Source organism: Podarcis gaigeae (assembly GCF_964106915.1).
Source record: "Podarcis gaigeae genome assembly, chromosome: 6".
In the NCBI taxonomy this organism is placed as follows: Eukaryota; Metazoa; Chordata; class Lepidosauria; order Squamata; family Lacertidae; genus Podarcis; species Podarcis gaigeae.
The window spans coordinates 31,136,250-31,149,518 of record NC_139682.1 but is presented as its reverse complement, the minus strand read 5'-3'; the positions used below and the strand labels follow the sequence as shown (position 1 = coordinate 31,149,518).

Here is a 13,269-nt window from a genome sequence, read left to right as displayed (position 1 = left end):
CGGGTGCCAGCCATACTTCCAGTAGTTAACAAGGATTGCAATTCCTGCTTCATCCAGAACCGTGACCGGAAAAGCGCTGGAAAGATCACCTTTGCATAACTGAGTTAAGTTAACCACGCTGGTTGTGAGCGTGACAAAGGTAGCTAAAGGTCAACGGATCTGCATTGTGATCTTGAGTGGGCACTTTTAGAAATCACATGTGTTTAGGGCTACTACAGAGCCCAAGTATGCAGTGGCTGACATATGCAGTAGGATGTCACCAAGTCCCTTCTTATTACTGGGACTCCATTTCCCATCCCATCCCAACTTGGCATGCGGGGATGTATGTACAGGGTCTTGGGTTCTAAACTGCAGTGGAACATAGTATAGATGCATGCAATCCATGCACATGTTTATGAACAGTAGTGTTGCTTCTATAGGGACTGATCATGCACTTGGAAAAGTCGTATCTTATGTATTGACTGGGACAGGCACCCATTTGGTTCTTTTGTCCTATGCTGGGATCCATGAATAGGTTAGTATACAGATCTAGCAGTTCTAGTCAGGAGGCTATTTTATTTGGCTGATCAGCCACTGACCTTCCGAGCCTCTCTTCTGTGATGTTGGCAGCTTTGCGCTGTTGGTGCCAGAATATGGAATGCAAAATAGGCAACCTGATACTTTTTAATGGAATGGATTCTATTTTTATAAGTGTGCATGTGTTTGTAGTTGTACTTTCTGAGTAGTATAGATACACAAAAATATAGCTTGTATGTGTGCACATACTCTTATATTAACAGAAGTTGCTGGACCAATAAAAGATATACCAATACTCATTTTTTTATCATTAGTATATCCTTACTTGATAATGTACTCTTACAGAACACAACTTTTTAGAAAACATGGAGAAGTAAATTGTTTTACAACAAGGGTTCCCAAACTGTGGTCCGCAGTAAATATTCTTGTTGATTTTTAAATTTATTTTTATTGTTTCTTTTTCTTGCATTGTATTTTATTATTTATGCATAGAATTGTCTAATTGGAAGGGACCACAAGGGTTGTCTAGTCCAACCGCCTGCAATGCAGGAATCTTGTTATATTTTAAATTTTATTTTATGGAATTAAAATTGTGATATAGTAAAATGCAATGGAAGTAATAAAAACAAATTTAAAACCATACAGCATTCTACCTTGGGTAGAAAAATTAAGTGGTCTGCCAAGATTGTTGGCAGTTCTCCACTGGTCCATGGAGGAAATGTTTGGGAACCACTGTTCTACAACATAGGGCTATGATCCAAAGAACTGCCCAAATTAAAGAGTTCATGCCCAATATGCCTTTGGCATTTTTCTCTGAAGAACAGTCACCACACTCACACAGAGGAAATACGGTATATGGCAATCAATAGTGTGTGTCTCAAACTGGTTTCCCAGTGTGACATGGGGGACTGCTGTTTAGTGCAGAAGTGCAGTTTATTTCTGGGCATATAGGCTTTGGGACTTACTTCCATGTGACTTGCTCCTTAGTAAGTGTGCACAAGATTGAAACCTCAATGTAAACATGTTGATCCAAGCTGTTTGTACTAGAAAGGTCTTTGTGCACTTCTTTTGGATATACCCTTTTATCTTTTTGTACTTTTTTTTACCTTTTATGCTAGTGTGCTTTTGTTTCTTTTGTAACCCACTCCCATGTAGAACTATTACTTCCAAGATAAAAGTGAAGGTCATGTGTACTTGAATAGGAGCATTTTCTTGGAAACATTGAAAACCAAATATGTACTGTTTTTACTCTGCTTGGAGACATGTGCATTCTTCAGAGGGATTCAGCAATGTCATATATTTACAGCTCTTAAATTCAGGATAAACTGCTGTGATTTGTATGTCTAGATTGGTTTCACCATTTGACATTTTGAAAATTATGTCTTCATTGAAATGTTTGAGGTGCTGGTTGTGGGCCAACAGTTATGTTTGAAGGGGTCATATTATTATTATTATTATTATTATTATTATTATTATTATTATTATTAAAAAGGTTAAAAGTGAAGCTTCCAGAAGGTGTACCATAAATATAGAAAAGTCAGAGATCAGTGTTGTAGAGTGAGCCTCTCCATGTGTAAAACAGTGTAGATAATGAAATGCTTTGTACGTGTGTTTTTTGAAATTGCTACAATGTTTAAATATGTTGTGACCTGTCTACATCAAAGTTGTTTATGATCCTTGAAAAGAATCCTCCCTGACTACCATGGGATTCACTTGCTTTGTGTGAGGAAAAAGGAAGACATGTTCTTAAAAGCAAGACCAAAGTAAATATCACAGCAACTGCTTTTATTACTTCACAGTATGTAAAGGCTTATCGGGACAAAAGAAGAAGAAACAAAAATGGTGATTCCTCATACTTTTAAAAAGTAAAAAAATAAAATCTTAATCACTATCTAGATTTTACTGAATACATGAATTTCTAAAAACTTTGATCAGATCAACACACACACACACACACATTTACTACAATATGGTAGTTATCTCTTTCGTCCGTTTTTGTCCCAAGTACTCCTGGATACAATCTGTTTCAGAACCTAAGAGGTTAATAAGGTTATAAGTCTGTAAAACGCTTCCTGTATTGCAGCTCAAGTTTAGTTACAATCAAGAGTGGCTTACTGGGAGGAACAAGGCAGCAGGAATGGTGGCACTGCAGAAGCACAACCAGGACCAGTGTACGTTCCCAGCAGTGTGTCCACACGGCACTGACTTCCCTGCCACCTTGTCCCTCTCTTCTAGTAAGCTGCAGCTATCCTAATAACAGGAGGTGATGTGGTGTGCACCTTTGGTAACTGTTCTTTTAATCTAGTTTATTAGTCACTGAGCTGTGTACTTGTGGGAAATGTAGTCTAATTCTTTGGATCCAGATAGTCTGAAAATGGTGATGTGAGCTGAGATGTCAGTGGATTATTGGAATGTGGGGATTTGGGCCATGTTCAGGTTTCAGAATGGGTTTAACTAATTGGAAAATATGCGGACATACCTGTAAGTATATGTTAAAGAAAGTACATTTGAGATTTTATAGAATCATAGAATTGTAGAGTTGGAAGAGGCCCCGAGGGTCATCTAGAGCAGTGTTTCCCAACCTTGTGCCTCCAGATGTTTTTGGCCTACAACTCCCATCATCCCTAGCTAGCAAGACCAGTGGTCAGGGATGATGGGAGTTGTAGGCCAAAAACATCTGGAGGCACAAGGTTGGGAAACACTGATCTAGAGTTTGCTGGTGCTTCCTGTTATTAAAAGAATCAGCTTTGGGCCATAGATTGTTGGATTCAGATTTCTATAGGTAGGTACCATGTGCCAGTAAGATGACACATCAAGTCAGTTGACATATGAGATATTTTAGCTTTATTAAGATTGAGATAGAGGTCTTGCTTGCTCCAAACAAAAAGAGCAGGGATTTTAGATAAAAAGCAAGTTGTTCTCCTGTTCTTGTTCTGTATTCTGGTTGTACTAGAAGTAGTGGATAGGCCTCTGGAGCACTTGGCAGCATGCTGTGACCAATTTCATGACACTTGAGGATAAAGTTGCTCAGCCCCATAGTGTCTTAAATATTGTTGTTGCAGCTGAGGTATCCAATGCAGTGTGTTCCCATGCTCTGTGGGATCAATTTTGGATTATGCAGCCCAGTGATGTGCACAGGTTTCATGCAGTGATGCAGTTGGCTTCTTGCACTCTTGACCTCTGTCCATCCTGGCTGGTGAAAGCCAGTTGGTGGGGAGTGTTAACGGGATAGATCCAGGGTGTGGTGAGCACAACTTTACACAGTGGAAAGCTGCCTGCTGCTGTTAAACACTCCTGAAGACGCCCACTTCAGAATCTATGGTTTATTATAACAACTACCATCTGGTTGCAAGTCCCCCCTTTTTTCATATGGTGGTGGAAATAGTGGTGGCTGAGAAGGCCACAGCATTTCCTGGAGAATATGACTCAATTAGATCCGTTTCGGTCAGGTGCAGTTTTGGGACTGAATCATCCTTCGTTGCTCTGGTGAATGACCTATATTGAGAGCAGGACAGGAGGAATGCAACTCTTGCTTCTTGATCTTTTAATACCATTCACCATGGTATCTTTCTGGTATCCTTTCTGGGATAGAAATTGGGCTTGCTGTTCTGTAGTAGTTCTGCTACTACTTACAGGGTCATATTCAGAGAGCAGCATTGGGAGACTGTGTTTTAGCCCCATGCTCATTGCACTATGGTGTCCCACAGGGTACAGTCTGCTCAACATCTGCGTGAAGCCATTGGGTGTGATCATTTGGAGTTTGGGGGCAAAGTGTCACCAGAACAATGGTGACACAAAGTTCTACTTCTCTGTAACATCTGAGTCACGAGAGGCTGCACATGATCTGGACTGTTGTGTGGGCACAGTAGTGGAGTTGACCAGAAAGTTGAGGATGAATCCTGCGAAGACAAAGACACTGTGGGTTGGTAGTTCCTGTGTCCGGGGAATTGTCCAGTTGCCTGTCTGGATGGGGTTGTCCTCTCTCTGAATGAACAAGTTTGGAGTTGTGCTGTGTTCTTGAGACTATTTTTGTCACTGGAAGCCTCAGTGGCTATGAATGCCTTTTTGCAACTATGGCTGGTACACCAACTACAGCCCTTATTGGGCAGGGATAGTCTGGCCACAGTGATTCATGCATTGGTAACCTCAAGACTTGGTTGTTGCAATGTGCCCTAAGTTGAGCTACCCTTGGACCTGGTCTGGAGGCTCCTGCTGGTGCAAAATGTTGCAACTAGACTGTTGATGGGAACAGGCTATCACCAGCACATAACTCCAGTGCTAAAAAGCTTCCACTGGCTGCCCATACACTACTAGGCCAGCTATAACTTGTTATTGTATTAACTTACAGAGCCCTTAATAACTTGGATCCAGGATACCTCAGGAACCACCTGATTTGTTATATCCCTGCTTAATCACTGAGGTCTTTGCAGGAGTCACTGTTAGTGGTCCCCCATGGCTCAGATTTAGAGCCCATATCCACAAAGAGCTATGTCTTCAGTATTATGGGCCCAATTTTGTGGCATTCCCTTCCAGGTGAGGTCAGAAAGGCCCTCTCCCTGTTGTAGTTCATTTACTGAAGACTTTGCATTCCAGCAGGCTTTTTAATTAAGTTGTTATTTTATAGTTTTAATTCATTTGTAGACTATTTTATTGCGTCTCCTGTACATTCCTTAGAGATGACTGTAATTAAGCAGTATATGTATTGTTGAAATACTGCTACTACTAGTACTATTACTATTACAGCTAATAATAGCTAGCTAGCTAGATAATAACCAAGTAATAGCTGTGTAAGCCTCTCAGCAGTGACTTGTATCTCTCTGCTTTTTAAATGTTTATTTCTATGTAGTGTTTGTTACCTAATAAATATATGTATTTTAAAAACGGCATGAGTCTGTACTAATGCAAGTTTTCCTAATCTTTCTGTTTGAAGTAGTTCTTTACATGTTTTCTAAATATTGCTCGTTCTTTAATCTGGTCTGTGTTTAGCCTACAGCCTCCCCACCTGTGCAGATCAGCAAATTGTAGGATTAGAGCCTCTTGTCCAACAAAAGGGAACAAATGGCCTGTATCGTAAATCTTTCTGAACAACTTTAGTGCAACAGGAAAATCCGTATTACAGAGTGAAGACTAACAAGTCACGTGTTAGCCAGTACAATTCTATACATGCGTGGCTACTCAGAAATAAGTCCCACTGAATTCAATGATGCAAAAGCCAGGTAAGTGTATATAGGATTGCAGCCCAAGCTTTGTATATTTAAAAAGTTTTAAAATAAAGAAATTAAGATTTGGTTGCTTCCTCTCCTTCCTGCTTTACAGCTGAATAATGCCCAGGGTAATGTTGTCAGGCAAAATGACTTTCTAGTTTAGAATATGTGTCAGTTTTCAGGTGCAGAGTGATCAAAACTACCTTCTGATAACTTTGTCCTCTCTGGGTTTTAGTCCTGTAGTGTTTAAAAAGCAGTTTAGGTAAGTCATAGTAGGGGTGTTAGGCAATAGAGGGCACTGAGTGTCTCTTGCTGGTATGACGTGTGTGGTGTCCATCTGACAACTCTTGTATTTAACATTAATTTTATTAAAGAAGTGCTTTAGGAGCCCTGTAACCACTGGTTTAACAAAGCAGTGCGCACCTCTAAGAAGAACCTGACATTAGATTTCACCCTGGAGGAAAGTTAATAATCCACATTACCTAGAGAGTGAGTTAAATAGTGCTGATATTTCAGCCTTGGTTGTGAAAATACTGAATATGCTATGTATCTAAATAGGCTTGGGGCCTTATTTGAGGTGAGACACATAGCTGCTGAACATATAAAGCTTTGCTATACCAAGCTAGTTCACAATTCACGCTTAGCAATGATTCGTTTTCAACTATTTATTTATTGAATTTGTAAGCTCCCCTCCTCCCAAAGGAAACTACAGTGAAAACAGATCCACAGTTTAAAAACAGAAACAAAGCATTTACTCCCCCCCCCCCATGACTTGACCCACTATGAATGTGGTTTCTACCCCTTGCAGGGATTTATCCTGTGGGTCTCATCCTTGGCACCAAAAAGCCATGGTATGGCTTGTCGTGTTGCACAGTCCTGGATTGGGGTGTCCCCCCCGCAACAAACCAATGCGCGGTATGCCAGAAATAAGCCAGAAATACAACTTACGGTACTTCTAGCTTACCGCTTGTAGTTTTGAAATAAGCAGTCATGTTCCAGGATTGTGCAGTGTGGCAAACCATACTAAGTTTTGTTTGTGCCATGCATGGCACCCATGATAGGAAGGCACAAAAGGTGCATTCACAGTTAAGCCACAGTTTAAAACAAGCTATGGGTTTAGCATGGCATACAAAGCAACATACTTTGTCATTAGTCACTGTGACATTGGTCAGTATGATTTTACTCTGTGACTTGAAGTGGATCTCCAGGGTCTTGGTCAGAACTATCTTTTTCAGTTTTGCTACCTGAGATTACTTACTTTCTTTTAATTGAAAATGCTGAGAGTTTAATTAAATATCTTCCAGATACAACAAATATTATCTACCACTGAACTACATTCCCTTCCCATTGTGTTGACCTTTATTTCAGTGATTTTTTCCCATAATAGCATAATTTTAATATCAAAAACCTTCAAATGCTTAGTTTGGTTAAGTTTAGTAGTTCTTAATGTTATAATTTTACACTAGTTTAAAAGTAGATAAAATTATATAAACATAGGTCCTTGAAAACCAGCAGCCCCCCAAAAGAAAAAAAGAGCCAACACTGATTACCTAGTATAAAAAATATAAAACCAAGTAAAATTTACAGCCTGGTCATAAACACATTTGCATGTAAATCAATTTCAGTGGCACTTATTCCCAAGTATGATTAGACTTGTTTGTTTGGGAGTGTCCCTTTGAAATCAGTGAGATGTATTTCCAAATAAATGTGTTCATGTTGCAGCATAAATTAATAAGTGCATTTCTTTACTTAAAAGATTCTTCTAAATCCAGAACCAGGTGCTGCCATAAGCTCCTTCATTCTACTGAACTTCTATTGACTGAATATTCGCTAAGGGCTGGTATGATGGACTGTATTCTACAATTATCATTATTCTCATCATTACCTTCCTGGTAGACCTGCTTTCTCCTTAAACTTGATTTGAATTAATGTATGTCCCAATCCTTAGCATAATTTGCTTTGAAGTAATTAAATCACTTACATAATGTCATCTTGGGACTCAATTTAAAAAAAAATATTTTAACCTTCTTTGGCAACAACATCAAGAGAAACAATCTGCTCCAGTGGCGTAGCGTGGGTTGTCAGCACCCGGGGCAAGGCAAGTAATTTGCGCCCCCTAACCCGTGGATTTGCGCCCCCTAACCCTAACCCCCAGATGTTGCGCCCGGTGCGGCCGGCCCCCCCTGCACCCCCCACACTACGCCACTGATCTGCTCTGATTATCATGTGGTCATCTTGCAAGTGAATCAGATATCTGGCCCTGCATCACCCTCCCAGCTGCCTTTGGTGTAGCGGCTCTGGCCTCACTGAGCATCTGCTATGCTTTCACCTAGGATGCTTGAACACAGAAGGGAATGGAGAATTTGAATTTTGAAGTCAGTGGCTGTTGTGAGAAATTAAACCTCTGCATTTACATCATTAGATAGCACCTTGTGGGTGCAGTCTCAAAACCTTTGTTGAAAAGAACAGTCAGTTCTAGCTGTTCAGAAGTTACAGCGGAGGTGGGTAATATTCTTGTATCCACCCAATACAAGAACTCTTCAGTCCTTTTGATGCTGAAAGAACCTTCATGCAGGGAGCTTAACTGTCCTGTAGATAAAAAGAATTCTTTATCTGTTAGTGTATTATCTGGCTACCCCACATCTACTCTTGATAAGTAGGAAAACTCCCTCTGCCAAAACTGGAAATGCTTCCAGCTTGTAAGCGTTCAGTTGTATATTGGACATGTAGCCCACAAACTTATTCTAGAACCAACTCCCTATTTGCCTCCTGGTATGTGGGACGCAGGTGGCGCTGTGGGTTAAAGCCTCAGCGCCTAGGACTTGCCGATCAAAAGGTCGGCGGTTTGAATCCCTGCGGCGGGGTGCGCTCCCGCTGCTCGGTCCCAGCGCCTGCCAACCTAGCAGTTCGAAAGCACCTCCGGGTGCAAGTAGATAAATAGGGACCGCTTACCAGCGGGAAGGTAAACGGCGTTTCCGTGTGCGGCTCTGGCTCGCCAGAGCAGCGATGTCACGCTGGCCACGTGACCCGGAAGTGTCTCCGGACAGCGCTGGCCCCTGGCCTCTTGAGTGAGATGGGCGCACAACCCCAGAGTCTGTCAAGACTGGCCCGTACGGGCAGGGGTACCTTTACCTTTACCTATGGAACAGTATATAAGCTTTATAACAAAGTGATGATGTGGAGAATGCAAAGTAGAATGTTGCAAGTCCTACAGATCATAAAATGGCAGGTAAAAAAGATTCATATTGACGGTAACTTACGTTAATGAACAAATTTATCAGAGTTGGTATAGAATTGGTTTCCTGTGCTTTTAATAATTACATAGATGAGGGATTATGTAAGGAGCAGCTCAAGTCTTCTGTGCAGGTATCAAAGGTACAGTACCACTAAGACTTGTTGAATCTGGGTGCCCAAGCTGATGCAATTACTGTAGGCTTGGACAAGCTCATGGTGGAACAGACAGCTGTATAATGCATACTTAGTTTCACAACCTCTGAAATTTTAAAAAATAGAATCCTTTGTAGACAGACACCGAGTATCTAGAATATTTCCACCATCAACCTCATAATGTGAGTTGATGCAAAACTAATCAAATTGTGTGTGTGTTTTCCTGAAATGCAGTTGAATATTTGAAAAATAAACACACATTTAAAAAAAATATGTATTCCTCTGTTGACTCTTTCACATATCCCTTAGTACTCCCCCAACTTTTGCCTTTTTCCTGGTTCACAATTAGCTGTCATTAGAATACATACATTTTCCTAATGCTTTATTTAGTCTTAAGTCTGTGTTGCCTCACTGGAATAGTGTCTTGTTCTAACATGCATACTACATGAAAATCCCCTTAGGGCCTTAGGTAGTCAAAACAGCCAGTAATGTCATCCTTTATAATATAAATTTAAACTAGGGTAAACATGATGATCTGGTTTAATCTGCATTTATGAAAGGTTTCTGTGGGTAATTTTTTTTTTAGGATGGTCTACCTGGAGGTTTCTAATGCCTCATTAAACTCTCATGTGTAAATTAACCTTATATGCTAAAATTGGCTTTTTCAGCAGGAATATAAAATTATCTTTGCATTTAATTTAAGAGCAGAAGCCTACACGCAGTGCATTTGTAGGTGTCAACTATTATTGCTAGGCTGCAATCTGAAAAAAACTTTCCTGAGTGTAAGCAACTTGGAAGACATTAGGACTTAACTTTCAGGTAAAAATGCATCGAGCTATAGCATAATACATTTGTTAATCTTCAGGGTGCCACAAGACCCTTTGTTGGTTTTGCTCCAACTGACGAACATGGCTAACCCCTCTGGAAATTATTTGTAACTTAAGTATCATTAGGCATAATTGCCCATTCACTTCTATGTAAAAGTAGGCAAATATCTGTACAATTTCTCAGTCTCTGTAGGAAATGATTTGGAGGGGGAACACCTCTAACTTACTGTACTCTCTTTTCCCTTCCCCCACTGTGCTTTCTTTCTCCTTCCCCCTTGCATTGATCCAGCTGTCCCTCATTTTATATATTAATTCATCTAAAATTGCTCCTTTCCCCTTCTGTACGTACAAACACTAATGCAGATTAGAACCTCAAGGCAACCCATAAGCAAGGATGGAAAGGACTTCCCGTTTCATCACACTGAGGGGTTTTAAGTTTACCTGCATTAGATGTTTTGCTATGAAACTAAAGTTGTTTTAAAGGTACCTTATTGACCCAATTAACTGGTCAGTTATTTAAAAGTATTGCAAGCTAAACTGAAAGTGTACATGAGGTGGAAGCATTCTTTAGCAGAGATATCAACTAGGGCAGATTTTTTCAACCACAATACCTCTTTTAGCCTTTTCCATCTACACCGATCCTGTCTTTGTGGCTAGTAGTCATTAGTATGAAGATTGGCACAACCCACATGTGGTGTCCGGTTATAGATATAGAATCTGTAGATCTGATATTTGTAAAATGCTTCATCTGGTGCCAGTTGAAGCAGTTTAGAAGCATTGCATCTATGTGGTTCAGTCCTATTCTCAGACTTATTCTGGGTATTCAAGGCAGCTACTATCTGCCATCCTCTCAGATGTAGGTAGATGTTTTCCACAGTCTGCTGTGTCATTAGTGCACTAAGGTACAACTAAAAATGAACAGCAAGATTGATGATAGTGTACAGTACAAATGCTTCCCATGGATTCATATTTGAGAAGCTGTGTTCTTTTTTGCACAATCCAGAATGTTGTAAAGGAAAGATTGTTGCTTTGAACACAAAAGCAGTTAATAGAAATTGATCAGTGTGAGAGATGCAGGCAAGATCACATCAAGAGTAGGGCTGGAGAGGCAGGGGCCCTAGTTAAAGAGTAAAAGGGGCTTATGCACCAATTTGGCCTGCTACTTGTCTGTCCACAACTCTTCTGCTCAGCTACTTTTTTCACCATCAAGTTACTATTTCCAATATCAGATCCTGGCTTGAGGAAAAGTCCCAGATGGATGGGCTGTGACAAAAGCAGGAGAATGCTATCAACACCCTCTGCCATGTCCCACCTTTGCATTTTAAATGGAACCCTACTCCTGCTTTATATGTGGTTGAGGCAGGCCTCTATTGAAATATGTGGCTGCTAATATCACATTTTATTTGGGGCCCCTTTTTAAATGTTTCTGATAGTTCCTTTTAGAAACTTTTCAGTAAGATTCTATCTCTTTCAGACGTACTACAGCTTGGATTTAGAGCCATAGTCTGGGAAGCAGTGCCACTTGGGACTTCACACTGCAACTGAGAGAAAATCCTGAAAGAACTAATTCAGAGTGACTTATTTTCTTAAAAAGCAGTTGACTGGAATATGGTTTTTGAAGGAAGCTGGCTTTCTCTTGAGTTCTGTTTCCCATCATTGCTTTCTCATAAAAGCAGAGTGTGAAGTCAGAGTTTCCATTTGCAAAACAACAAAATTTTACATGTTGCTGAAAGCCAGGGGCCCTAAAATCCTTCAGTAACAAAATCCACCATTTCCTTCAACCTCAGAACCCAAATTCTGCGATTGTAATAAAATCAGCATATATATATATGAATGAAGTCCCATGTGTTTCTATGCATCACACAACTTTGTGTAGGTGCATCGTTCTGGTTTTATGGAATGTAGAAATCTAGTTTGAGTTTCTGAGAAAAACATGGAAATAATATAATAGCACGGACACAGGAGAATGTGTCGTGTAGTTTTGTGGGATGCCACTAATGCTAAGTGAAGAATCTCCTGCAGGCTTCATTTTTCTTCTGTGGCACAACAGGGAGCATTGTTAAGTGTGGTTAAGTGCCTTTAACTCGATGGTGATTTAAGCACATTAACTGTGCACCCGCTTATACCTTTTTTTAACTATGTATTTTTAGGTGGCTCCAGGGTTTAATCAATTAAAGCTTTTATTTTGTAATCCATGATAGCAAAGTTTTAATCAGTTAGTTAAAAGCACATGGGTTTTTTAAGGTTAAGTTGAAATAAAAGTGTGTACAGTACCCAAGTCTTCAAGACAGGCTCATCAAGAGCTGCATTATCAGTGATCTTGACAAGTCCATGCACCAGTGGAGATTTAGCATCCTGTTTTGCTGGGATCAAGGTGTCATCTTTGATAAGATACTCCTGTGCCCCATGTCCATGTGGGGCATGGCTTGGCAAAAGAGGCATTGTGGTCTATAGTGGATAGCTCAGTTGATTAGAGCATGATGCTGATAACAGCAAGGTTACAGGTTCAATTCCCATGTGGGACAGCCACTCATTGCAGGGGGTTGAACTAGATGATCCTCAAGGTCTCTTCCAACTCTACAGTCCTATGATTCTTTGAAATTAGGGCCCTGCCAGGCCTGACTAAAGGCTAGAGCTTTCCCACTGCTGTCAGAGAGGATGTAGTGACTGCTGTGCTCCTCCTTTGGAGAGTTGCCTAGAGCTAAGCCAAACACAGGCTTGTGGTTTGTCTTGCTCCAAACAAAGCATGGACTTTACAGCTTCCTTCAGGCAAGATCTGAAGGAGATGACACACGAAGTGAACCAGGGCTTATCTAATGGGAGCACAGCAGCAGGAGACCTGGGGAAGGAGAGGAGTGCAGCAGCCAATCTCCACACTTGTGCATTTGTGCTAAGCCATGGTAACTGAGTCACTTTTAAGGTCTCCTTTGGCTGAAAGGTAGCTTGGAACTACGGATATATCACTATAGCACAATTTAGAATTACCAGGTCTTCTCAACAAATCAAAAACTTTTTAAAGGCTCTTGGTCACCTGCAAAGATTCTGTGCTTCTCTCACCTTCAATAAGGAAAAACAGCACAGCATAAGAATAGGGCAGGTGGATGTTGTTGCCAGTGGACACTTACAGGAATCCTGTCGAAAGCCACCTTCCTAGAGCAGCCTACACAAAATTTAGTATGTGATCCTGGCAGTTGGGGTCAAAGAATTCAGGATGCATCCCAGGCATGGGGAACCGTTGACCCTCCAGTTATTGCTGAACTACAGTCCCAGCCATCCCTGGCCATTGGCCATGCTTGCTGGGGCAGATGGGAGTTGTAGTTCAGCAACATCTGGAG

The 13,269-nt window shown here is 40.7% G+C and overlaps 1 protein-coding gene across 6 annotated transcripts in view; it reads left to right on the top strand.

The window, feature by feature from the left end:
• The window catches only part of LOC310848024 (rho GTPase-activating protein 39-like), an 83,121-nt gene that overhangs the window by 5,453 nt on the left and 64,399 nt on the right, over positions 1–13,269 (top strand). For 3 of the 6 annotated variants that reach the window (XM_083746476.1, XM_083746477.1, XM_083746470.1), the window contains exon 2: positions 2,600–2,800. The exons of 2 other annotated variants lie outside the window; for them this stretch is intronic. Coding sequence is in view for 1 of the 4 variants with exons in the window: in XM_083746474.1 (XP_083602600.1) it covers positions 5,680–5,732 (53 nt within the window). In the remaining 3 variants the exon portion in view is untranslated. Of the gene's footprint in view, positions 1–2,599; positions 2,801–5,502; positions 5,733–13,269 lie in introns of all 6 variants that reach the window. One more of the 6 variants, XM_083746474.1, reaches the window with a different exon arrangement.